The following is a 23,537-nucleotide window of genomic DNA, read 5'->3' as shown; positions in this document are numbered from 1 at the left end:
TGGCGCGGGAACCAAAGAGACACGTCATAAAATCTCAAGAAGCACCTAGTTGTTCAAGATAGATCAATACGCCCAGTTAGACAATCACCGGGTCGAGGAGCATCTCTAACAGTCCTCGCCCGGCGCCCTGGCCAACTCCATCAACGCCCCTTCAATCTCAGGTCGCCAAATCTCATACTGTCAGACCGCCCTGAAAGAGGTAAAGTCTCCCAACATGCTCGCCCAGCATCCTGGCACATACTTGGTCGCCGAGGTGGGCCCCGCGTGTTGGGAGTACCAGAGTTGACCTTAGAGATAGCATGCCTTCAGTACCTCATCAACCCACCTGCCAGCACGACAGACAGACTGCAAAAAGGCTACCAAACCAACTACAGGTTAAAAGACAAGAGTGGCACAGTGTACGCTCCTAGCAGACCGCCTGACACGGGAAAAGCAACCCCCGACAATACTTTTAGTCGGCCATGCGTCGCACCACCTGCCAAGAGCCCAAAGTCAACTCTCCCTTCTATAAATAGGGATCTCTACCAACAGGAAGTATCTTGACCTCTTACTCTTTAACATTACTCACTCTACTATTCCCTGCATTCATTATTCTCATATTCCCATTCACTCAGTTCATACACTGACTTGATCGTCGGAGAACCTTTTCAGGTACCTCCACCGGCGGGTCCAACTCTCCTACCTCATCTTGCTACTTTGACCACTATCTCCTCCTCCTCTCTCAGCAACTGCAACTGATCAACCATTGTCCGTACCTTTGTGTTCTAGGAAAGAACACGCATAGATATTATATTCTAGAAATAGTTGCTATTGTGAAAAGGATGGTAAAATCTATCCTTAGATGGTTAAGCCATAAGCCATGTGAAGAGAAAAGCATTAGAAGACTCAGTAAGAAGAGTAGATATAGAGGATATGAGAGATTGGGGTTGATCATGAAAACAATGTGAATCGTTAAAAGAAGACATAGCTTTAGACATGATTATGAAAAAAACAGAATTATCATTTCATGCATAAAGCTGACACACTTAAAGGGAGAAGACTTCATGTTTTTTGTCTCATAAAGTTACTAACTACAATTTAAAGGCACTTCAGAATAGGAAACTAAAACAAGCTTCCTAGATCAGCTTCTGCAGTTGTGGCACCCACACTTGCGCACACACCTATCAAAATTTGTATGCTTATCCTTAGCATCTGTTTGTGAGTTGAATTTTAAAGGGGATGAAAGAGAAAATGAAGGCTTGAGAGCCATCCAATGCACTGATGAAATGACTCCAAAGCCTTCTCTTTCCATTTCTTTCCCTCCAAAACTCAACTCGTAAACAGACCCTTAATGTTTTATAATCAGATTTCACTTCTATGACTTCTAGATCACAAGGCAAACAAACTTATCATTGCATCGAGACTCACCCTCTAATGTTCTGTATTAAACGAATTAAAATTATTAATGTGAAAAATTGGAACGCCTTTTATGTTTACACAAAATCTTACTATTCATTGCACAAGTAATATGGCTAGTTTAATAGTAATATGATGGAATACCACTGCCCAAGATGACAACATACCTGTCAGATTCTGCATAAGGCAGCAACCAACTTGCATTTTCCCTTGATTCTATGATGTTTATTTGCACATCCATTGTGTACCTACATCTGAAAAAAGAAGAGGGGTGAAATGTAATTGAGGTTAGAGACTCTTTGACCTTCACTTTGCTAACCAAAACATAATTTCATAAGATAAGGAGTACTAGTATACCTCTAAGTTGAGAGATAAATGGCCTCCACTTCAAAAAATAAAATGTTGTTGTACATCCCTCGTTTTTGTTATTTGCTTGTTCTTTATCAACATCAAAACGAGTAAAGAATATAGTCCTACCACTAATCTCAAATTGTACAAGATAACCTGCATATAAGTGAAACTTCAAATGAGAAAAAAATACCATTCATAAATAACTACGGTTAAGTACATGCAGATACCTTTACAAGGAAAGCATGCACGCTCAATATTACAAAGAATGAAAGGCTCACCGACTCTATGATTTTCCTTCCCATAAAGAGAGATAACAGGAGAAAGTGCAGTTCTGATTGGCAGAAGGGTGATCACACAATGCAAAACCGAGAACTCCCTTTTTCCAACAGTCACAACTTTACATATTTACAACAACAACAACAACTTAGCCTTAACCCCACTAGGTGCGGTTAAGAACAAAAGATGGAAATTGATTTCAAACTTCTAAGTCCATCCATATCCACCTATTATATCTTCAATTTATAATCTTGATGCAGCATCATTCCAAAATCCAAACAGCAAAGTAGCTCAATCTCCTTTACAGAAGCTGATTTCTTGTGTACAACAGAAATAAACTAAACTCCCCGGTCTGCAAAACTGGAACTTCCATTTCACTCTGTATAGCAAACACATATATACAGACAGACACTACTAGCTTCACAATTTGCAGGACTAGTTGGGATATTCAACATGATAAACCTAGACCTTCATAATTGGGTTTAGACCATCTTTTTGCCATGGTGAAGACTTTTACCATAACCAAGAGATACATGATCTTCATGGGCTAGAATCATCTCATGACTGATTTAGACCCGTCAACGATTCATGCCCTCCACAGCTAGCCGTACCAAATGTAGTAATCCCTCCACATCTTGAAAGCTAAAATCAAGAGCCTTCTTGATAGAAGAGACATCATATGCATTCTTGCCAACACCTGGACTTGAATTAGCCGCTGCAAAAGCATTCCGTGATCTCCTTGAGGCTTCCATGGCATAATTCATATCCTGAGCCTGCAATTGAATTAATTGATATATGTCATATATGCCAGTGCTGATATGCAACCAAAATAAGGCAGTCCACAAAGAATATAAGCTAGCATTGCAGCTATTAGTGTGTAGGCTTCACTTTTGGTTGGACTAATCACTGTAGCCAACAAGATTGCCAAAGAGTTCACAGTGAAAGCATTACCTAACACATCAAAATTAGTGAACTCAGATAATCAAAAGTCCAAGCTTTTTCTCCCCAGAATTTCAGATTAGTCCGGAGTAAGTTTTATATATGCATTCTCCTTCACTGTGATTTCTATCAAGTTTCTAAGGCTACTCTCCCCCACCACATGAGGAAGGGGATGGACTTTATTACGACCATTCTTGTGTGAAGAACTATATACTTACAAAACTGAGCAACCGCACAAGATTTGGACGATTTCGTGCAGCGATAATATGATTTCCAGAAATTTGGGGCGAATTGACACTCTTGGATAAGGTAACCTTGTCAGCTGCAGTAGGGTTGTTGACATTGTCAAAATCAGAGGCAGATGAGGAAGGAGACTCGCCTGAAAAATGAAAGGGGGTCCCAAAAAATCAGATTTGTATCAGCTCCCATTTCATGACAACCATAATCTGATGGTCAATGGCACTTCTAAGAAAGAGAAACTGGTTCATTCACAAAATGAAAGGAAAACAATGTTTTAGACTTATTGGAATAAAAAAAATTAGCCATATTTAATGTTTCTTATCTTCTCTTTCCCTCTCATCGATTCCTTAAATCAAACACAACAACAAAAGTGATCCTGCCATATATAACTCTTGTCAGATGGACAAAGCTCAGACAATCTATTATAATCAGGGACAGATTCAGGGAAGGGCAAGCATAGTGCTGGCCTCTTCCTCTTCAGTATATCTTTAGAAATGGTTATATATGCATACAATCTTTTTATAAAAGTATGTAACAAAATATTTGCTACAATTGCATCTATACTTTTTTAGGTATTCTGCCACTCCTTGATGCTTTCCTAGATCTATCCCAGTTAATAATGCATTTGACAAGATGGATTTCCTGAAAATAGATCAGAATGTTTTATACTTACGCTGATTCTTAAGTGTACTAGTTTATTTACCAAATGGAGATGGGATTGGTAGGATGTGAAGCACAAATTAAAATGGAAGATAAGGACTTTGGAAAGAAAGAATTATTGCATTATGCAAACACTGAAAATTGAGAAACAAAAGTAATTACCGAGAGGAACCATTTGCAGAGCTGCTTGCAACTCATGTCGATCTCTGCCTGCACTAGTGTGTGAAGAATATATTACCCTCATATAAGCCACCTCTGTGCATTTGTAGGCTAGAGCAGCTGAAGCCATGTCTTTTGATTTCTCATATTCATGGGCACAAAACCTATCAAATGGAAAATATCAAGACAGTGCTACCAGTAAAACCATAAAGGCTTACAATACACAACACAAAGTCAACCTACAAAAATAAGTAATTCAAAGTATAGCAAAAAAGTTTGGAGACATGTTTGCAACCTAATAACACTAAATAAAGGGGAAATGTTTATGTATTGAAATCAAGGGAAGACAATATGATGTTTAAAACAAATTAAAGCATGATAACGAAGAAAAACTGTTGCCTACTCGCACAATTTTGCTGTGCTGCTATACATTTGCTTTGATCGAAACATCTCATCGTGTTTAGCATTAGTGTTGTTGCCAGATTCTAACAGAGAGGCTCCATGAAGAAACTTGAGGGCTGCCTGGAAGTAAAGACTAGTGCTCTCAAGAGCTGATCCAGAATTCTGTATGATCAACCCAAAATTTGTATAATAAGCACCGACAAGAGCAAAAACATAAAACTCTAAAAGGGACTATGTACAAACCTTAAGACGATCAGCCATATGCTTGAGATCTTTTGCTTCTTTCACAGCATTGTTAGCAGCATGGCTGTAAGAATCCCTTCTCATTGGACTAGGGGCATCGAGCTTGTTGGATCTGTGTCCATTAAGTGCAGAATTTCTTAAACTGACTTGCTGAGTTTCATTTTGATGATCAGCCGTTTTTGGTTGCTTTTTATGGAGCTTTGACACATCATCAACTTTGGAAGGATCAACTTCCATGTCTCCATTTCCTTTATGGAAACCAACCACCGGTCGTGGGCAACAACCAAAGATCTCAGTTTGAGCAGAGGGCAACAATGACAAAGACTTCCCTATTCCATGTACTTCATGATCAGATCTTTCTAGGAGAGACCTCTTAGAAGACCTCTCAGTATCATAGTCTAGCAACTGATGATGACTAGGAGCATGTGATGCCTCCTGTTTGCATATGCCATCTATACTAACTTCTTCAAAGTACTGCCCTCCATTTAAATGATTCTCTGTTTTCCCACTCTCACCTTTTCCTGTATAATCTTTCTTGTCATCATGGATATTATCACTTAGGTCAGGCTTGAACCCAAAGTTCTCCTGCAGCTTAACTTTGCCATCCCTATGTTTTTCCTCGCGTAGTGGAGACTGATTTTGCAGCTGAATAGATGAAATAGAATTCTCGACCTTCTCTGCATGGGATTCGGACTTAGAGCTCTCATTCTTATCCTTCAGACCTGATTCGACGCCACTCTTCCTTGTATGAGAAACATCATCAGGCCTATCTTCAGCTAGATCCTTGATCTGCTGCTCTAGACCAGGATATTTCCCATCTTGGGTTATGTTATCTACACACCCATTGGTACAGTGGCTGGCTGTATGAGCTTTAGGTTTAGAATCTGACAGATTATTAACACCCTTGTTCTGAAAATCGGATCGATGGGCAATGGTGAAAGACTTATTCTTCTTAGTTATTCCAGATCGATCACTCCCACCGTCATCTTCACCATCTGAACAACTTCTTGGACCGTCCAAAGCAGCAGTATCATGAAAATCATTTTTCCCTATGAGTTCCATACCTGTAAACTTTTCAGTACTTAAAGTTCTCATAGGCGACAAATAAACTGATTCCACAGGTGACCCTTTCACTTCCTGAAAGCTGGCTTTGGTTTTATATGAACTAGAAACCTTAGAAGAGCTTAAAGTGGCAGCAACAGAAGCCTGTACAGACCCCAAGTCCCATTTTTTGTCAGTTCTGTCACTTCCTTCACTCGCACTTGATTCTCTACCTTCAGATTTAGAACTTCTTGCCTTCTTTTCCTTCCAATAATTACTGAACTCCTGCATAGAACTCCTGTTATCCTGTTGGTGAGGAGTACCAGTGCTACAAATTTGAGCATCCTGATACTCCTTCAATTTCCTCTTTTTACTATCAATGCAGTCATAGTTTCCTAAATCCAGGGATCTCCCATCCAAGGACACCTGGCCCTTATCTTTTGTGTTTTCAGCTGAAACTCGCATCCTTTGTTTTCCCAAGTTGGAGTCCCTCAAAGAGGAGCATACTTCTTGTCTAGGTCGATCTTTTCTAACTGATGTAGTTGGAAAACTGCTATTCGAGCTATGTCCCGCCTTCCTAGAGGACTCTCTCTGTTCTAGATTCCACTCCACATCAGTAGAATGCACCTTGTCACTCTTACCTTTCTTGGAATGACTAGAACAATCTTGATCATGGCCTCTCTTGCTTTTCACCTTCATATTTTTTATATCACCTGCAACACATTTTGACATATAAATGTTATAGAAATCTAATAGGTCTACAAACATCATAATATTATCTATATATATTGAGTTGATAAGCACAATGAACATGTGGTTAGAATTACCTCTATCAAAATTGTTCTCCAGCATTTTCGGCTTATTCTTGTGTTTCTCCCCTGGAGAATTAGCCTCGCTCACATCATGAGATGTGTTTACATCATTTAAGCTCTTACTTTTAACTGATGACTGCAAGTTTTTCTTTATTGCAGGTGACAGTGGAGAAAAGTCATCTTTATTTGCAGAATTTGACATATCTTTCACAATTTTTGACTTCCCTCCAGGCACTGCATGCTGGCCATTATTTAACTGGTGTACGTCAGGACGCTGGACAGTTGCCATAGTTCCTCCAACCACAACACTTCCAGAGACATTTTTCAGATTGCTTTGACCTTCAGGTGGAGGCCCTTGGCATAATGCAAAAAGGGCTTTTGTGGTTTCATCCTCACTAAAACTACATCGATTCATGTCAGGCCTGCACATTTGCACATAGTTAATTTGATGTAGAAACATTCAGGTAATTACCTTAATATGTCATTCAGCACAATCAACATGTGCAGCTCTGATTATATGTAATTCAAGTAATTTAATTTCCTTAATACTCTTTTTCTGGTTAAGTAGGAGGTGGAAGCACTTGGGATACTCTTCATATTAGAAAAAGAAACTAAGGCAAAGGTACTTTTGTTGCATGCCAATTTCATCTCCCCCAATTTTTTCATTTCACCCCTTCCGCCTAGAGTGCTCTGCAGCCCTAAGTTATTGATCATGAATTGTGATTCTTTTTCCTCAAATTTTCAATTATATAGTGTTTCCTACCATTTTTAGAATTTAGTGTGTCTCTATGTCTGTGTATGTGCTTAATCGCTCTGACATCACCACACCCCGATATTAAAGACTGGGCCAGTTCCAGTTGAGCTATAAGCTCATTGGTGCTTGATACTTTTATGGACAAATATATTTAAAATATAAACCACTATGCTAGAACTTACAGCCAATTAAGCATACTACACAGCCACTTCTCAGATGGGTTGTCAGGATTTGTGCCAACAGGAAGAAGATGCTGTTTATGACACCTGTCACACTGTACCCAATTATCTTCCATCACAACAGGCGGCACCATTGCAGGAACCCCTTTTCTAATCTCAGCATCAGTAACCTTTGCATTTCCAGTGCACCGGACATTAGTGGCTGTTTCAGGGTATACTTCAGCTGTTAATGGCTTATCAACTTTCTTTTCACCTGATCTCTCCTTTGCTCCAAAATTAATTTTAGGTGTGTTCCCCTCCACGTCCTCAGATTCCTTCAATCTATTCCCATATGGGGTTTCCTGTGAATCCATTCTGTCCTCCTCTTCCTCCAATTCTCCAAAGAAATCTCGATATGTATCTCTAGCCTTTTCATCACCCTTTTGTGCTCTTACATCTTCAGTTTCATGATTTGAGGTAGAATTATCATCAGAACTCTTTTTTGTTTTAGAAATCAAAGAGGTTCCAACTGTCGAGTTGTCTTTTTCCCTCTCCACAGCCATGGTGCCATGATTTCCTTTTGACCTCTTCTCCCCCCCAGGAAATGGGTGTTCTTTCGTAACAGGTAATGTTACATTGTCTTTCACTGTACTAAATGATAAGTCGTCAAGAGAAACCTTGTCCCTCATAACTTTTCTTACTGAACCTCCATTTGCCCTCTCAGCAAAACCATTCACTTCAGTAGATGTTGGATTCATGTGTTCCTTTTTTGCCTGATCGGAGAAGGTTTTCTCTCTCCCCATAGTCTTGTTGGATTCCTTCAATGAATCACATGGTCCATGCACAGATTTAGCCGGGTCATCACTGAAAGAACAAGCACTGTATAAAAGTGCCTCTGTAGTCGGTGCATCTCTGCTTTGTTCCTTCCTTGACAGAACTCCAACATCATTCTGAGTATTCTTCTTAGATTCATAACCCTCCAGAGACTTCACTTGCTTCCCCCCCAACAAATTTCTGTCACCCTTTACAATATTAGATTCAGGAAGCAACACTCGGGAACTTTCTGTCTTGTCCATATGAACCAGACTAGAAACGGTAACTCTGCCACAGGTTTCCTTTACAATTAGCTCAATGAAATGATTCGGTAGAGGGGACGACAACAGCGTAGGGAGGTCTGCCATAATCTGTTCCAAGACACAATTAAAAAAATTCTAATCTCATCAAGCACAGTGTGAAAAAAATAAGCAAGAATCAAATTCCAGGCAGATAATTCACCTGAAGGATACTGGTTGGAGATTCAAAGGGAGCACCTTGAGGACGACAAGAAATACCTTCACTTTCTGATGGGCTTTCATCCAGTGATGATGATGGTGACACATCAAGACCAAGTCCATTGTATATTGCAGCATTTTTCCACGTTGGCAAATTGTTAAGACCTATTTTGATTCGTACCTTCATTGTCTTCTGATCTGGTAGGCTAGTAGTTTTCATGCTTTGAGGCTTACACTTAGAATTAAACGCCTCAGCACTTGTGATTGACATGCATTTTTCTTGATTGATTCCCTCATCTATAGAGGGTGCTATAACTGTGGGCAGCCTCGAGGAGGTAGAAAAACCTGGGCCAAGTCCCGATGATTGAGTTCCAGTTGAAAATTGTACAGCACCCCCTTGAGCACCCTGTATAATAGAATATAAATTTAAGTGAATCGGAAATAGAAGATAACATAAGGGCTAGTCATAAACCCTCATATACAATCATTAATTTAATTTAATAAAGAAAGCATCATGGAGACACAGGCCTGTGTTATTATAACCAATCTACCTCTCTTTGAACGTTATTAGGAGATTTCGGCATATTTTGACTATGAATTTTTTGTGGAGCCCTTTGATGAGAACAAGCGGGAGAGCGCTGATAGGTGGGCAAAAAGGACCCATAACCGCCAAATTTTGCCCCTGCAATGATGAATTGTTTCTCAATATCATTAGAACAAAAAACTCTTTATTATGCAGGCCTACACTAGATGAATCATGCTTCTAATTGTAACAAGTTAAAACCTACCCAGTTTCTCTGCAGACACCCCACCTTCAAAATCTTTCTGAAAGTGTCCTAGAACATCTTGAAGTTTTTCATCCTTAGAAAAAATATCCCAGAAGTTATTCACAGCAAGAAAAGAAAGAAGAGCAAGTGATCGAAAAACAACGGGGCCTAAATCTTATTGACAAAGTCAGAGATTTAAACATGTTTTTTATAAAGAAACAAACAGCGACTGATAATGCAAAGACGGAAAAATTTAAGATTTGTCAACTAGGCATCTGAAAGTTGGTATAATATCCATATTAAGAAATTTTCCTCAATACACAACTTAAAAGAACAAGTTTTAAAAATGGAAAACATGAACTGAAGCAAGAGAACATCAACTATAGAAAATTTTCTTCAGAATTAAAGGAAAAAGGCGAAAAACCCAACTAAAATAAAGAAGAAAAAATGTTTATACTTGCCACCCGAGTGTGATTCAAAAGAAAGTTGTACCAGCATCTGATAAGGCAGGTGGGCCAGAAATTACTTAAATAACTGATGCATCAAATTGAGATCACAAAGGCAACAAAAATTCAAAACCTTTCTTTTAAGTTTAACATCATCAAACTAAAACACACATCAAAACCATTCAACTCACAACAAAATCTAATTCAGCACAGTGCATCTCCAAAGCTCATAAATTATACCAAACCATGGAAATCAATTCAGGCCTTGGATCTAACAAAGTCAAAGAAGTTAATACTAATAATTCAGAACATTTACAACAGAAAACAACAATAAAAATATAAACCAACTAGGAAAAAAACAAATTCAAGCAAAAATCAAAACCCTTACAATGTAAGAAAGAGCAATTTCAGGATCAACAGTGACATCATAATCTTCAAGCTCAGACTCCATCATTTTTCTCCTCTCTAACCCTAACCCTAACTACATCATTTAAAAATTACTAAAAAAATCAAAATCAAATTCAAATCCTCAACTTAAACGTCTACATTGGAAACTCCTCTTCCAAATCCAATACCCAGTTTCTCTTCTCAGAATCAAAACTCAACCCACAGATAATTTAAAATTGAAATTAAAAAAAACTACTTGATGATCTAATAGAAGCTTAAACTATGCAACAAAAAATTGAAACCACAAGGATGAATAATTAAATTGAATACAAAAAAACAAAGAGAAAGTTGTTTCTGGATTTAAGAAACTTTGAATGTTGCTTTTCTCAGCTGAGATGGATCAACACTGAGTTTGTGTCTCTTGTACTTGTTTCTCTGTTTTTAGTCATAATATAACAGCCGCCTTTTTTCGTTTCCTTTGTTTTAATTAATGATAATCGTGATTGTTTCTCTTACTAAATATTAATCAGAAAAATTAAAATTTGATAAATTTTATAAAATATAACAGCTGAAATTTAATGAAGAATGGTGATGTATAATTCTTTAAATATATTATTTCTAATAAAATGAGTTTAATTATAAGTTAAGAAAATTAAATGTAATAATTAATAAGGCGATAGTATAAGAGTTAGCTCAAAATATAAGAATTTGACTATTTAGAGCAACACATATACTTTGAAAATGATTCCTTATCCTAGATATTTTTATAGAATCTTAAAAACCATTTTAATGCAACCAACACTAGTGAGAGAAGGTCCAAGAAGGAAAGTAGTTGAGAATGGGAATGAGAAAAAATTAAGGAGTAAATTACACTGACACCCCTTGAGTTTTAGTGAAATTATATAAATCATCCCTCACTTTTTTATATCTACACAAATCTCCCTTAGTTTTTATACTTTCGTTACACTAACTACCCCTACATAAGACATAAGTGTAATCTTTTAAACAAAAAAAATGTGATAAATGCAATTAAGTTAAACAAAACATGATATATTATGTAGACAAGTCCAAATAATATACAAATCAATGTATCTTTATTATTATTTGTTACATAATGCATCAACATTTCTAAATAAATATTGTTTAAATCGCTCTTAACAAAACAAAAACATTAAAAAATATTGACTCATAAGTTATTTGGATTTTCTCCACAATATATTGTGTTTTCTTTATCTTAATTGCATTAATCACATTTTTTTAAAGTATAAAAATTAGGGGAGGTTTATATAGGTATAAAAAAATAATTGGTAGTTTGTATAATTTCACTAAACTCAAAGAATGTCAGTGTAATTTACTCAAAAATTAAAGAGAACCATTTTAGTTTTACCCATTTATATGTTTTTTCCATAACAACTCATGAACCCACACGCTTCAGCTTGGCGCGTGATTACCGCCCAAAATATGCGGGCAGGCAGGCCCCATGGGCATCAATGAATACTAAAATAAGAAATTGATGGGTGAAGTATGACAAGATTAAGTCATGTTCTCACCACTAAATGTATGTACAGTTTATGCAAAACAAGATGTTATATTTTGTGTTTTAATTCAACTGTCACACTATGTATCCATGTAATCTCAAGTAGTATGTCATTTTTAGATATTTTTTAATTTAGGGCAGCCCACGAGCCCAACTGACTATGTTTAGGGCGGGCAGGACACAATATTTTATACCCTATTTAAAAGTAGGCATGTCCATGCCCACTTTAATTTTGATGGGTATTGTGTGGACATTGACAGGGCGGACAGGGCCGCCCTAATTGCCAATACTACTAGTTAGTATAATATTTTTTTAGGATTATTTGTTTGGAAATCCTTTATGCAACTTTGACAGAATAATATGTACTACGTGTTCTTATCTGTTTGTTATGTTTAGGAGTTGAATAATATAGTAATTGCTATTTTCTATGTTAACCTTATTTAATATTTTATTAATTTGTGTAAGTGATAGAAAAATAATGGTCATTTGAATAAATATATAATGACTTTTTAAGTGGATACTTAATAGTTTGTACTTTGAAATGGGAAGCACCACTGCTCATTCCTCTTTGGCAACCCCCATAATTTCTCTCAATTCCATGGGTAATTTATATATATATATAAAGATGTATGTATACAATATATTTTGATAATGTAAGAGTTTTTTGTTGTTATATTATTAACTTTTTATTTTTAATTATCATTGACTCTAAAATAAAAATAATACGTATCATACTCCACTCTCTCATACATTATATTCATACTCTACTCTCTCATACATTATATTCATGAAATATTGAAATTATTTTAAAAAAATAAATAAGTTATAAATCTAATGCTCTTAAGAAACATATACTCAAGTAAAAAGAGATACATAACATTAGGACTAGAGAAAATTTGGGTAGAGAGAAAAGACAAAAATATGTAATATGTTGTATATAGAACGAAAAAATTTTCATTTTCATAATGATTGACAATAAACAAGATTGATGTTATTCTATTTCTGAGCAATAAGTAATGATTTATTATTATAATATGATTTTAAATTGGTATTTAGTGACATCTGAGAAGTAAACACTGCTGGTAACATGACTTAGGAATAGAGAGAATGGAAGTTACCCTTTGAAATGATTTGGAAAAATAACCAAATTTTAAGGTTAAAATATAGAAAAAAATTATACCAAATTTCAGAATGCATTGATTTTTCAATTAGAGATCTAGATTCGATAGTTCATTACGTAAGGAATGTGCTAACATCATGTCCATCATAATAATGTCACTAATTACATCAAATATTTTATACCATAAACTTATTTTATTATTTCTTCATTATTTACTTATTTATAAAGGACAATAAATATATATTTTCAATTTTTATCTCTAACATTAAATTATCTTGTTTCTAAGTATTCCTGTATGGGATAGAGAAACTGGGGTAGTTCTTGATATAAAATGTTTGTGGATTAAATGTATTTTAATTATGGATTTTAAGTAACATGATTTAATGAATCCAATATACATTCTACATAATCTAGAACATGTTACAACTATCGAAGAATGGGTTAAAAATAATATTTTACTAGCACTTTTATTTCAAAAGAAAAAAATGTATAAATCAATAGTATAAAAATTTTATACACTCTCAGTTTATCATCTACCTCTCTTCTTAAATGAATGATACAACTAACGTATACTTGATCCATGTTTATAATGTAAAACGTACTTAGAATTTATGTAAAAAAAAATATTAATTATCCACCAAAATGATGCTTATTTGTTTTATAGCCCTAACTAAAACAACTACATGTTTGTAAGATAAAATTTATTTAGAGGTGCCTTCAAACTGATCTCTAAGTTGTTCATACTTCTTAAGCTCAGTCATGGAGAGAGAAGGTGATAGCTCTCCTAATACCTGATATTCAGAAAATGTGACTCCATTAGATACAGATATTAGACACTGCTAAAAACTAATGAGTTGGTTAGTGTTGGTTTCATCCATGGAAAACAAGATTTAAACAAAAAATTGCAAGTTACCTGCACAAAATCATTGTATTCAACAACAACAGAATCTGCTTCATTGTCTTGGTTGGAAGACTCTGGATCTTCACTTAAAACCTAGAAGAATGAAGTGATGAGTACCATCTAAATCAAAGTAGTTTTTTCTATTTAATCTTAGTGGATTTGTAATTGTTGGGTTTACTTTAATTTAATAGTTTATTATTTTCAATCCATCAGCTTGTACTGCTATATAATGTGTTGGGAAATAAGTCCCACATTGTCCACCTCATTATTATAGGTATAGTTTAAATATTTGTTGGGCTATTCCTCTTATTGTCGATTGGTTTTGACATAGAACCTTAACATGGTATCAGAGCTCAACTTCTTCCTGGTTGTCATGCGCCAAAGGGTAATCCTTAATCATGGGCCAAAGGTAATCCTTTACCTGGTTCGGCAGGCTTCTATGAAGGGGCATGTTGGAAAGTAAGTCCGATATGATCCGCCTAATTCTCATAGATATGGTTTAAATATCCCATGGATTACTCCCCTCGTTGTCAATTGGTTTTGTGATAAAACCTTATATCACATGTTTTCTGGAATAGTGTAACTACTCTCATAGTACACACTACACAATAATTTCTCCTAAATCACAGAATAATTGATGCATATTCTTATAGAAACTTTATAGTTTCTAACTACGTGCATTGCCTGGTAGATACAGGCTACAATTTCCTCTATAAATTGATAGTCCCCTATCATCAGAAATACCACTATAGGCCTAATATCAAACAAATAATGCACACAAAGTGATCATGGAATCTAGTGATCTTGGGTGGCTTACCTTGCGCTTTGCAGCATGGAACCAAGCGTCTGCGCATAAGGCATACATGTCTGCACCGGTGAAGTTTGGTGGACATTTTTTAGCTATCGAGTACAGCGAAACATCATCATGCAATTTAAACTTCCGGGTAAGTGCTTTCAGGACCCTGTGAAGGAAGGAAGAACACAGGTGCACAATAGCATGCTATCAACAACTGATACCTCACAACAAAGAGCTGGAAAAAAAGCAGCAGCTTACCGTTCTCTGTAAGATGGATCGGAGTTTACTCCAACATATAGCAGTTTATCAAATCGACCAGGACGTAGAAGTGCTGGGTCTATCAAATCTGGTCTATTACTTGCACCAATAATAAATAGATCCTAATAAGACAGAGAAAAGAGATACCCACATGTTAGAAGCAAAAGAGGTTAATATATATTTTCCACAAGATAAATATTTCAAGCAGAGAAAATAAAAACCTGTGAAGAATCGCTTAAGCCATCAATCTCTGCAAGCATCTAATAACAAGGGAAATAAGTTACATTAAGAAACCGAGACAAAAAAATCTGCAAACATCATGGTCTTGCATCTTAGAAAACGAAATCACCTGAGAAACCACTCTGTCCATAACACCCCCAGAATCACCTGAAGCACCTCGAGCTGGTGCAAGAGAATCAAGTTCATCAAAGAAGATAACACATGGACGCGCTGATCTCGCCTGTAAATTGTATTGAAATTTCACTTACTCAAAATCTGTTCTAATGTTGTCTAGTTCAGAGATAATATCAAAATAACCAAAATTATTGTTATACCTTCTGGAAAATGTCACGAACATTCTTCTCAGACTCTCCTATGTACATGTTGATTAGTTCAGGACCTTTTACACTGAGAAAATTTAAGGAGCATTCTGTAGCAACAGCTTTTGCCAATAACGTCTGACATTCAATTAAAGAAAAAACTGAGGTGAGAAAAACTTTTGTAAGTAAAAGTAAGAAAACAGAAGTAGAAGTTTGTCACTAATTGGCGCTCTTCGACTTACTTTGCCAGTTCCAGGGGGACCATACAAAAGAACACCAGACCGCTTACGTAATCCAGATGAAAAGAGATCTTTATGCAGAAGAGGCAACTAAAATATAAAGTACAAAATGAATCAAATATTCAGAAAGTACAGACTATAAAAACAATATCTCCAAGCTAACATATGATTTAGTAAGATAAATATTGATATAGAAATAAAACAAGCCAGGAAATTTCTTTAAAAGAAGAAAAAAGTAAGTGACTTGTGAATAGTAGTATATATTAATTGCCATTCAATAGAAAGAGCCACCATGTGCAGTAATAAGCTGTCTACTCTAAGATAAGTAGAGATAGCCTATACAATCTCCTTATAGTATAATTCACTCTTGATAGTTTCCATGTTGAACTTTTAGAGTGGAAAGTGGAATACAATCAAATTTCAGTTTTGACTCTCCAAAAGCTTCCTTTTCTTTAATTTGTACTTATATGGTTATATATCTGGGTGTAACCTAAAATGAAGCTTGAGCCAGTCAGCTTATGAAAAATTAAATATGACAATTGAATGTAATTTAAGAAACGTTGAAGATGAACAAATAACCAGAAGTTTCAATTTCCACCAAAAAATGCATTATGTCTAAAATAACATGCGGAACTTTACATAAATGGGTGGAATGAGAAAATAAATGTAATGATCAATACAGCTAAACCATACAAGAAGTCCACCTGAACAGTATCTAGGATTGATTTTTTAACATCTTCGAGTCCACCAACATCTTCCCATTTCACATTTGGAACCTGCAAAAAAATTCCATGCTTAAAAACTGTCATGCATTGAAGAATGTTTCTACCCAGAAGATGAGAGGTTATGTCTGCAATGCATATTTCTGGAATAAAACAATGGCAAAAACTTAGGTGTTTTTCCATGGGTGCTTGTGGTGTTGGTCCCCAATAAGAAATGACGTGAGTAAGTGGTAATCAATGAAGATATAACATGTGCCACAACTATTACACATGCCATGTTTTTATTAGAAAACAGAACCTAAAGAACAACACCTACGTTTTTTCAAACATTAATAAATTTGATCTGGACTTCAAACACTAGTCAATATTGATGAGAAGACCATAATGGTAAAGGCTGGCCCACTTAATTCACCTTTGGAGCGCCCAATGCTGTGGCATTTCGTTTCTTTGATTGTTCTAAAGCTTTCATCAAGTCTTCTTTACCAGGAATCTGAGATGAAACATTCTGGTTCTTGTTCTCCGTCACTTCAGAACCAAGAGAATCATCTACATCTTCGAGCCTACCTTTATCTACTTCAGCATTGCTTCTGGGAAATAAGTTGGCACCAGCATCAGCAATTAAAGCAGACATATCCCTGGGCATGTAACCAGATGTTTGTCCAACCATTTCTTTTACAAACCCATCAGTCTGCAAAAAGCAAGCAACAATATGATCAGCCAAAGTCACCCGATCAAAGGAACACGAACTAGAGTCAAGTGCATGACTTAATAATTTGAGGATATAACATGTAACACCTATATCATTCATACAAATGATGTTCCCACTGTTGGATATATAATTAAAACCATTTATGTTCCTTCACCTATCAGTTTCAGCTTCTGGGAGAGACATTTAAATTATATGGTATCAAATCCTCTGATAGTAGTCTAGAGTCTGATCTTTGCAGCCCCGATACCTTAAATTCAAAGTTGAATTTAAGCACATAGAGCATCACTGCATTGTCTACGCTTCAAGCAGGGGTGTAAGATATATAAAACCATTTATGTATCTTTACCTAATAAGTTAAGTTTGAACATAATTTATGATAGAACATCATGACATAGTTCGATCCATGTTGTCGACCTCATCTAGTGGGATTTAAGGCGTAGTTGTAGTTGTATCTAAAAGGTTAAGCTTTTGAGAAAGGTGGTAGCATGGCACCAGCATTTGGTATCCTTTTTTGCCTTTTCCTGATTTTCCATTGTTATATTTTTTACAATAATTGAGAAGAGAGGGGATAGCAGACCCCACCTAGTGGGATAAAGGCTTGATAGTTGTTGTTTGAATTGAGGAGAGAGGGGAAATTTAAGTTCCAAATTAATAACATGGCGCCACCACCTATCACACCCACTCCCCACTTTTAAGGAACTTTATCAATATTTTTTTAATTAGTCTGAGTCATTTTTCATTCAGTTTTTTAAACTGATAGAGAGAATTGTCATCACAGGTGCTGCTACTAGTCAATTTAATAAACAAAATCATCAAAACAAGGCATAAAAACAAGACAAAAGGAGGCTCCAATCCAGACTTACGTCAGAGAGGAGTTCTGAAACACTTTGCAGTGACTGAAATAGCATTTCAGCTCTTTGTTCTTCAGTCAAAGTCCCCATGCTTATTTCATGGCTAAAGCAGCGCCTGATAGTCGACGGTAGACCTTCAGAACTGTCAGCAGCTGCAATCAATAGGATCTTATGCCCGCTAGTCTTTTCAGGATTCCTCTCAACCTTCACATCACGCTGTAAAAGTAAATATCCTCGCAACACTATTGGTTGAAAAAATAAAAGACAAATGTAGTGCTTGAGATAAATATTGGTTTGTATTTATCCCTTGACTGGCGTAATGAAAAAATACATGTACGGTACATGAGTATATACATGTATATTCACTTCAATATTCTAAGAAAGAAAATAATATTTTGGTCTTGAAGACAATGTTTAGTGCCAGTTGCATACTTAAGGCCAGTTTTTGAAGGATGCATCTTACTTTTATTGAAGTATATTGCAGATCACTTGACAGTACATTATCCATAGAAAGAAACGATCAATTTTAGAAACTTTTATCTATTAGTTCAGAGGCTGCCTCAGCTTATTAGAGTTCCAGAAACTTTAACACGTTTTCATCATATTTTTCTTTTTCTTTTACACAAACTGCTATTTCATAATAATTATGTAATGAGTAGAGTAAATTACACTGACACTCTCTAAAATTTAGTTAAACTACACAAATAACCATCCCGTTTTTACACTTACACAAACTACCCCTAATTTACAGACATATGTTACAATGAGTATCCATGTAGGGGAAATGAGTGTGATCATTTAAACAAGAGGAGTGATGAGTGTAATTAAGCTAGCTAAACTTCAAGGGGTGCCAATGTAATTTCCTTTTAATTAATTAAGCACTAGTTAGAGTAAATAGATCATTTGTAAATTTTCTGTTAGAATTTCACTATGAATTCACTCTTCTCTTGTGTATTAAGCAACATCTCCTTAGAATTATTGTTGCATTTTATAACGAACAAAAATGAGTTTATTTATCATTTACTATGTTTTTGTTTTCCAATGTTCTGTGTCACCCATTATTTTGGGAATGCCGACTATATAAGTTTTGACACAACTACATTGTAAAGTATGACAATAATTATTTCTCACAACCAAATAAAGGAGTTGAAATCCAACTTTCATTGGATTAAGCAACAAGTTCTCTCTCCTTTTGTTACTTCCATGAACTCAATCGATCACTTGCTCAACAAAAAGTAGGGAAAAGTGATTTGTTATCTCAAACATTCTCAAAACATATCGAGTAATAAGATAAGCTCAAGTTTTTATTATTTCATAGTAATGACATTTTAGTATTAAAAAACATCATTCCTACATTATTTACAAGAGTGTGGATCCACTTACTCCAAGAGTAAACTTACTCTCCATCCTAGCCATCCATTCTAGGGATATCTAATGGTTTAGATCTACTCACTAATTCAAACCATTAGATTTTCCTAGAATTGATGGCTAGGATGTGGAGTAAGTGGATCCCTCCTCTATTTACAATATTACCAATTGTTTTTTATATAAAATACGAAAAAATTATTTGATTTGAGTTGACGATCCTATCTTTGACAATCTCCAATAAGTATTAAAATAATGATAACAAAATGACGACTCATGCACTATTGTTTCATTTAAATCATCTCTTGGTTCTAGCCTTATATCGTCAACAACAACTAATTTAAGTGGAGATATAATAAAGTATATTGAGATTGTTTGAGTTTCTAGGTATTGTTGGACACTTGGACCGTCATTTATTTTACACAAGATTTCCACAAATATGGTATACTATGAACTCAAGTTCAAATTGTGTAAGAATTAGTTTCACTTCAATATTCTTTTATTAGAATAAATTACACCAACTTCGCCTAGGATTTAGTTTATTTACACTTACCACCCCTCTTGTTTAAAAGATCGCACTCGCCTCCCCTGCAGGGATGCTCAACATAATGTATGTATATAAATCAGGGGTGATTTGTCTAGGTGTAAAAAAGATAAGAATAGTTTATATAGTTTTACTAAGTTTGAGGGAATGTCAGTGTAATTCACTTTTATATAACTTGTCCATTTCTTTGGACGTTCTCTTGTTTTATCTCCTACTTGCAATATAAGAAAGATATAGCATTTGTAACGTGCAGATAAAATGAGTATGAGTATCCCAATAATGGCAATAGAAAAAACTCAACGAAGTTAGAGCTTACAGATTCACTGTTTGATTTCCCTTGGGAGTTACTATCGCCATGTTCACTAACTGGCTCGGTGAATTTCCTGATAACTGATGCAACTTCAGATGTATTGCCTCTTTGATCATTAAGTGAACCCTCTTGTGAATTTGAATCTCGGAAAACATCAAAATGACGTAGAAGAAGTATTGTTGGTGAGTACCTGTAACAATATCATTGTGTAAGTGCAGGCTAGACCTTAGAGAAAACATATCCGAAACATTCAACTTATCAGAGCCTGACATAGCCAGGTGATCCAGCTACTGGCCTGAGTAAAGGTTGAAATCTAATAAATATTAAGTGGATAACTTAGAACAATGAAAAACCACTGGGGAAAAAGCAGGTACACAACCGAATGAAACTATATGTTTCTGTCCTGATAGCAAAGCATAAGTTTAAGTATTTTACTCCATGTCAAAACAAAAACTGTGCAGGAACAATTGTTTCCAGTACAATGTGTTCTTATCATTCTTAATATTCTGAATGTAACCTTCGAGCTGTCTTGAAAGCTTCAGTAAGAGCAACAGATGTCTTATCAGACGCCATTAGATCATGACAATTATATTCCACCACATGCAAGCCCAGTCGATGAGCAACATATCTAACAACAGTCCTCTTCCCACAACCTGCATAATTATGCTGATCAGGAAATACAATATAATAATGCAAATCAAAAACCATCATTATGTCACATTTTAAGCCCAGTATCGTAATTGTTAGTGTCACACTAAGTACTGTATCCATTAGTGAGTTGCATTGTAAGAGCCTCTGCTGAGTCAGCAGAGGCGGTTAGACTCGTTAGTTATGTGGTTACTTCACAGTTATAATCAGTTCCTATAGCACTGGTATAATTAGACAAAAGACCTTGTAGTCATTAAGTGAAAGTCAAAAAGTTCTCTGATTCAGATTCTCTGTTTTCTCCCTATCCTACTCTACCTCTCAGTTTATAGTTTATACATATATGCATATTAAATAAACAAGAGCAACTGAGGATACCAAATGGTGATCCAAATTACAAATAAATTTATGAAGAATAGGAAAAAAAAGTACCGATTCTAAATAAAACAAAGCAGGACAATAGAGAAAACACCTGCTAAGCCATATAATAGAACCGAAACTCTGAACTTTGAAGAAAGTGCTGATGGACAGTAAGTTGGTGTAAGTATGGAAGCCAATATCTTTACGGTGTCCCCTTGCAAAGGCACAGGCCCTTCTTGTCCAGCAATTAACAAATCTGGAGGAAGGGCAGATGGGGAACTCCCTCCGAGCACCAGCGCAGTCGAAGTTCTATTGACACAAAGAATTGGTTCATCTGATGGTTCCATAGCAATGACCTGGGGATATAAGTTACATTCTAAAAGATAACCTGACAGTTGCCTTGAGCTTTAATATTTACAAAAATAAGGGAGGTAAACTACCTTGAAGTAGAGAAGGTTGTTATTTTTCTTTTGTGAGTTTTGGTTGCAAGGGATGCAGATAGTAGAATTGCAATTCCAATTTATGTTAATTCCGAAAACATCTCCTCTTGACAAATATCTATTGACTTCAAAGTACTTTTGTAATGCCATGTCAATCATGTCTTGCCGTTCTTCCAATTCAACGGGTGAAGTTCCTCTAATAGATTCAAGGACACCACTTTCCGGTATCTTCACAAAAGAAACCCTCAAATGTGAGGCAAATCTTGGAGGTTGAGCAAGAGGTTCCAATTCTACATTGACAGCATAATCCTTAATGCTTTTTGCAGTATCCTCATCACCCCCTTCAGGTTTAAAATAAGTAGCTAAAGAGTCTTGCCCATTTTGTAGAATGGATTTTAAGCACGAAATGTGCAAGTTAAGATTAAAGGCTAGAAGAGGAGATAAATAAGCAACTTCATGATCCAATAACAAGGGGTCACTATGAGGGAAATCACAAGAAGGAAGTACAAGCATTATTCTTGAAGAGCGAGACGAAGGTGACTTCATATTATCACAAGGGGGTTCCGGGGTGGTGCCTGGAGGATCAAGAGCGACAACCACTGCAACTCTCTGTATGTTCATCTCAGTATTTTTCACCAGCACCTGAGAAAATTGAAAATGTTGAAATATTCATATACCATATGCAGAAAAATAACATCAAAACCTTTTAACTTTTACGTATTATAATCGGAAGAAAAACAACAAACTTAATGAGTTATATGATTCAACAAGTCCTTAACATATAAGGTCGAATCCAAAGGTCTCGAAATATATAGTTTGTCATTCAAATTAATCCAAAATGCCACTTAATGTACGAACATTCATCGATTATAATATGAACGAGTTAATGCATGTCCAGGAGTAAAGATTAATACAACAGACACTATATTGTTTTGCCAACGAACATGATTTACTATTAAACATTGTGACATCATTCGATCAAATAGCCGACCACACCTAGCGAGATTAAAGCTTTATCATTGCTGTTTACTCTAAAACTAAATAAAGGATAATAAACCCTTTGGCCACTTGAAACTATGTTTGGACACTAAAAAAACTCAATTTGGAAATTTTCTGAACATGTTTGGGAACCCATTTTAACTTCTTCATTTATCAAAACTCACTTCGAATACTCTTACCACACTACCTTACAGTCCGTTTGCAAGTTGGATTTTGACAATAACGATGAGAAAATGAAGCCTTCAGGTCTTTCATTTCTCTCTAAAATCGAACTCGCAAACATTACATCCTAATTCAATCTTTGTGTAACAAAAACATCAATAAAGTACTAAAAAGTGACTTGTAATAAAAAAATAAGTTTTGCAAAGAGGTCCCTGAAGAGTTAAATTGAGTGAGTGAAATTATTACCAGTGAACCAGAAGTGATGGAAAGCTTTATGAGAAGAGAAGTAGAGAGAGCAAGGAGTGAAGAATGGTTATTGAATCGGAGAATTCCAACGGGTAAGTGCAATTTTGAAGAAGAATCATCATGAAAATGGAAAATTGAAGAAGGTGTTAATATAGAATTGATGAGATTTTTGGTTGAAGAGAGAATTAAAGGCTTTCTTCTCATTCTACTTGTTGTCTCAACCATTTTTCAAAGCTCTCTCTATATTTCTCTGTCTATGGAATTTGGATGGTGCAGCAAAAGAAGGAGAAGATGAGGCGCTAACTGGTGAAATTTACGATTTTTATATTTAATATATTTTATATTATAATTTTATTTATTGTAGAAATTTTGAAATCTTAAGAGCAAAATAAGAATAGAAATCAGGTGGTAGTTATATTATATTTTATATTTTTATATAGTATAAAATGATAGATATAATAAGTAATTAAATATAATATTTATATATATTTTA

General features: G+C 35.5%; 2 protein-coding genes across 4 annotated transcripts; both read right to left on the bottom strand.

The window, feature by feature from the left end:
- LOC109330088 lies at positions 1,824-10,726 on the bottom strand. Its single transcript, XM_019564106.1, has 13 exons — positions 10,303-10,726; positions 9,490-9,562; positions 9,253-9,383; positions 8,706-9,107; positions 7,455-8,614; positions 6,534-6,940; positions 4,666-6,419; positions 4,424-4,584; positions 4,024-4,184; positions 3,180-3,340; positions 2,436-2,795; positions 2,025-2,384; positions 1,824-1,899 (listed from the first exon to the last, which is right to left on the bottom strand). The coding sequence occupies exons 1-11, from the start codon at positions 10,366-10,368 to the stop codon at positions 2,601-2,603; spliced, it is 4,671 nt and encodes a 1,556-aa protein (XP_019419651.1). The 5' UTR covers positions 10,369-10,726; the 3' UTR covers positions 1,824-1,899; positions 2,025-2,384; positions 2,436-2,600.
- On the bottom strand, positions 13,510-23,354 carry LOC109330142 (peroxisome biogenesis protein 6). 3 transcript variants are annotated; one of them, XM_019564187.1, is made up of 16 exons: positions 23,045-23,352; positions 21,638-22,279; positions 21,310-21,553; positions 20,710-20,845; positions 20,184-20,382; positions 17,986-18,177; positions 16,826-17,101; positions 16,396-16,467; positions 15,695-15,781; positions 15,468-15,590; positions 15,263-15,373; positions 15,135-15,173; positions 14,914-15,035; positions 14,677-14,821; positions 13,872-13,952; positions 13,510-13,749 (listed from the first exon to the last, which is right to left on the bottom strand). In XM_019564187.1, the coding sequence occupies exons 1-16, from the start codon at positions 23,267-23,269 to the stop codon at positions 13,660-13,662; spliced, it is 2,784 nt and encodes a 927-aa protein (XP_019419732.1). In that variant the 5' UTR covers positions 23,270-23,352; the 3' UTR covers positions 13,510-13,659. The 3 variants fall into 3 exon arrangements, with proteins under 3 accessions (XP_019419732.1, XP_019419733.1, XP_019419735.1); XM_019564188.1 differs by having other exon boundaries at positions 13,511-13,749; positions 20,199-20,382; positions 23,045-23,351; XM_019564190.1 differs by lacking the exons at positions 13,510-13,749; positions 13,872-13,952; positions 14,677-14,821 and having other exon boundaries at positions 14,921-15,035; positions 15,135-15,163; positions 23,045-23,354.

This window comes from Lupinus angustifolius, chromosome LG16, assembly GCF_001865875.1.
Source record: "Lupinus angustifolius cultivar Tanjil chromosome LG16, LupAngTanjil_v1.0, whole genome shotgun sequence".
Taxonomy (NCBI): Eukaryota; Viridiplantae; Streptophyta; class Magnoliopsida; order Fabales; family Fabaceae; genus Lupinus; species Lupinus angustifolius.
The sequence above is the reverse complement of the archived record's forward strand: the minus strand, read 5'-3'. Positions and strand labels throughout refer to the sequence as shown.

What these genes read in the sequence shown, in the direction of transcription:
- LOC109330088 (XM_019564106.1), bottom strand. Translation starts at nt 10,368, where the DNA reads ATGATGGAGTCTGAGCTTGAAGATTATGATGTCACTGTTGATCCTGAA. An exon ending in GGTGTCTGCAGAGAAACTGG is followed by an intron (nt 9,384 to 9,489) that starts GTAGGTTTTAAC and finishes TCATCATTGCAG; the next exon opens with GGGCAAAATTTGGCGGTTAT. An exon ending in TCTGCAAATGGTTCCTCTCG is followed by an intron (nt 3,341 to 4,023) that starts GTAATTACTTTT and finishes TTCATTTTTCAG; the next exon opens with GCGAGTCTCCTTCCTCATCT.
- LOC109330142 (XM_019564187.1), bottom strand. Translation starts at nt 23,269, where the DNA reads ATGGTTGAGACAACAAGTAGAATGAGAAGAAAGCCTTTAATTCTCTCT. An exon ending in GTCCCCCTGGAACTGGCAAA is followed by an intron (nt 15,591 to 15,694) that starts GTAAGTCGAAGA and finishes ATTGAATGTCAG; the next exon opens with ACGTTATTGGCAAAAGCTGT. An exon ending in TCCATGCTGCAAAGCGCAAG is followed by an intron (nt 13,953 to 14,676) that starts GTAAGCCACCCA and finishes TCATTCTTCTAG; the next exon opens with GTTTTAAGTGAAGATCCAGA.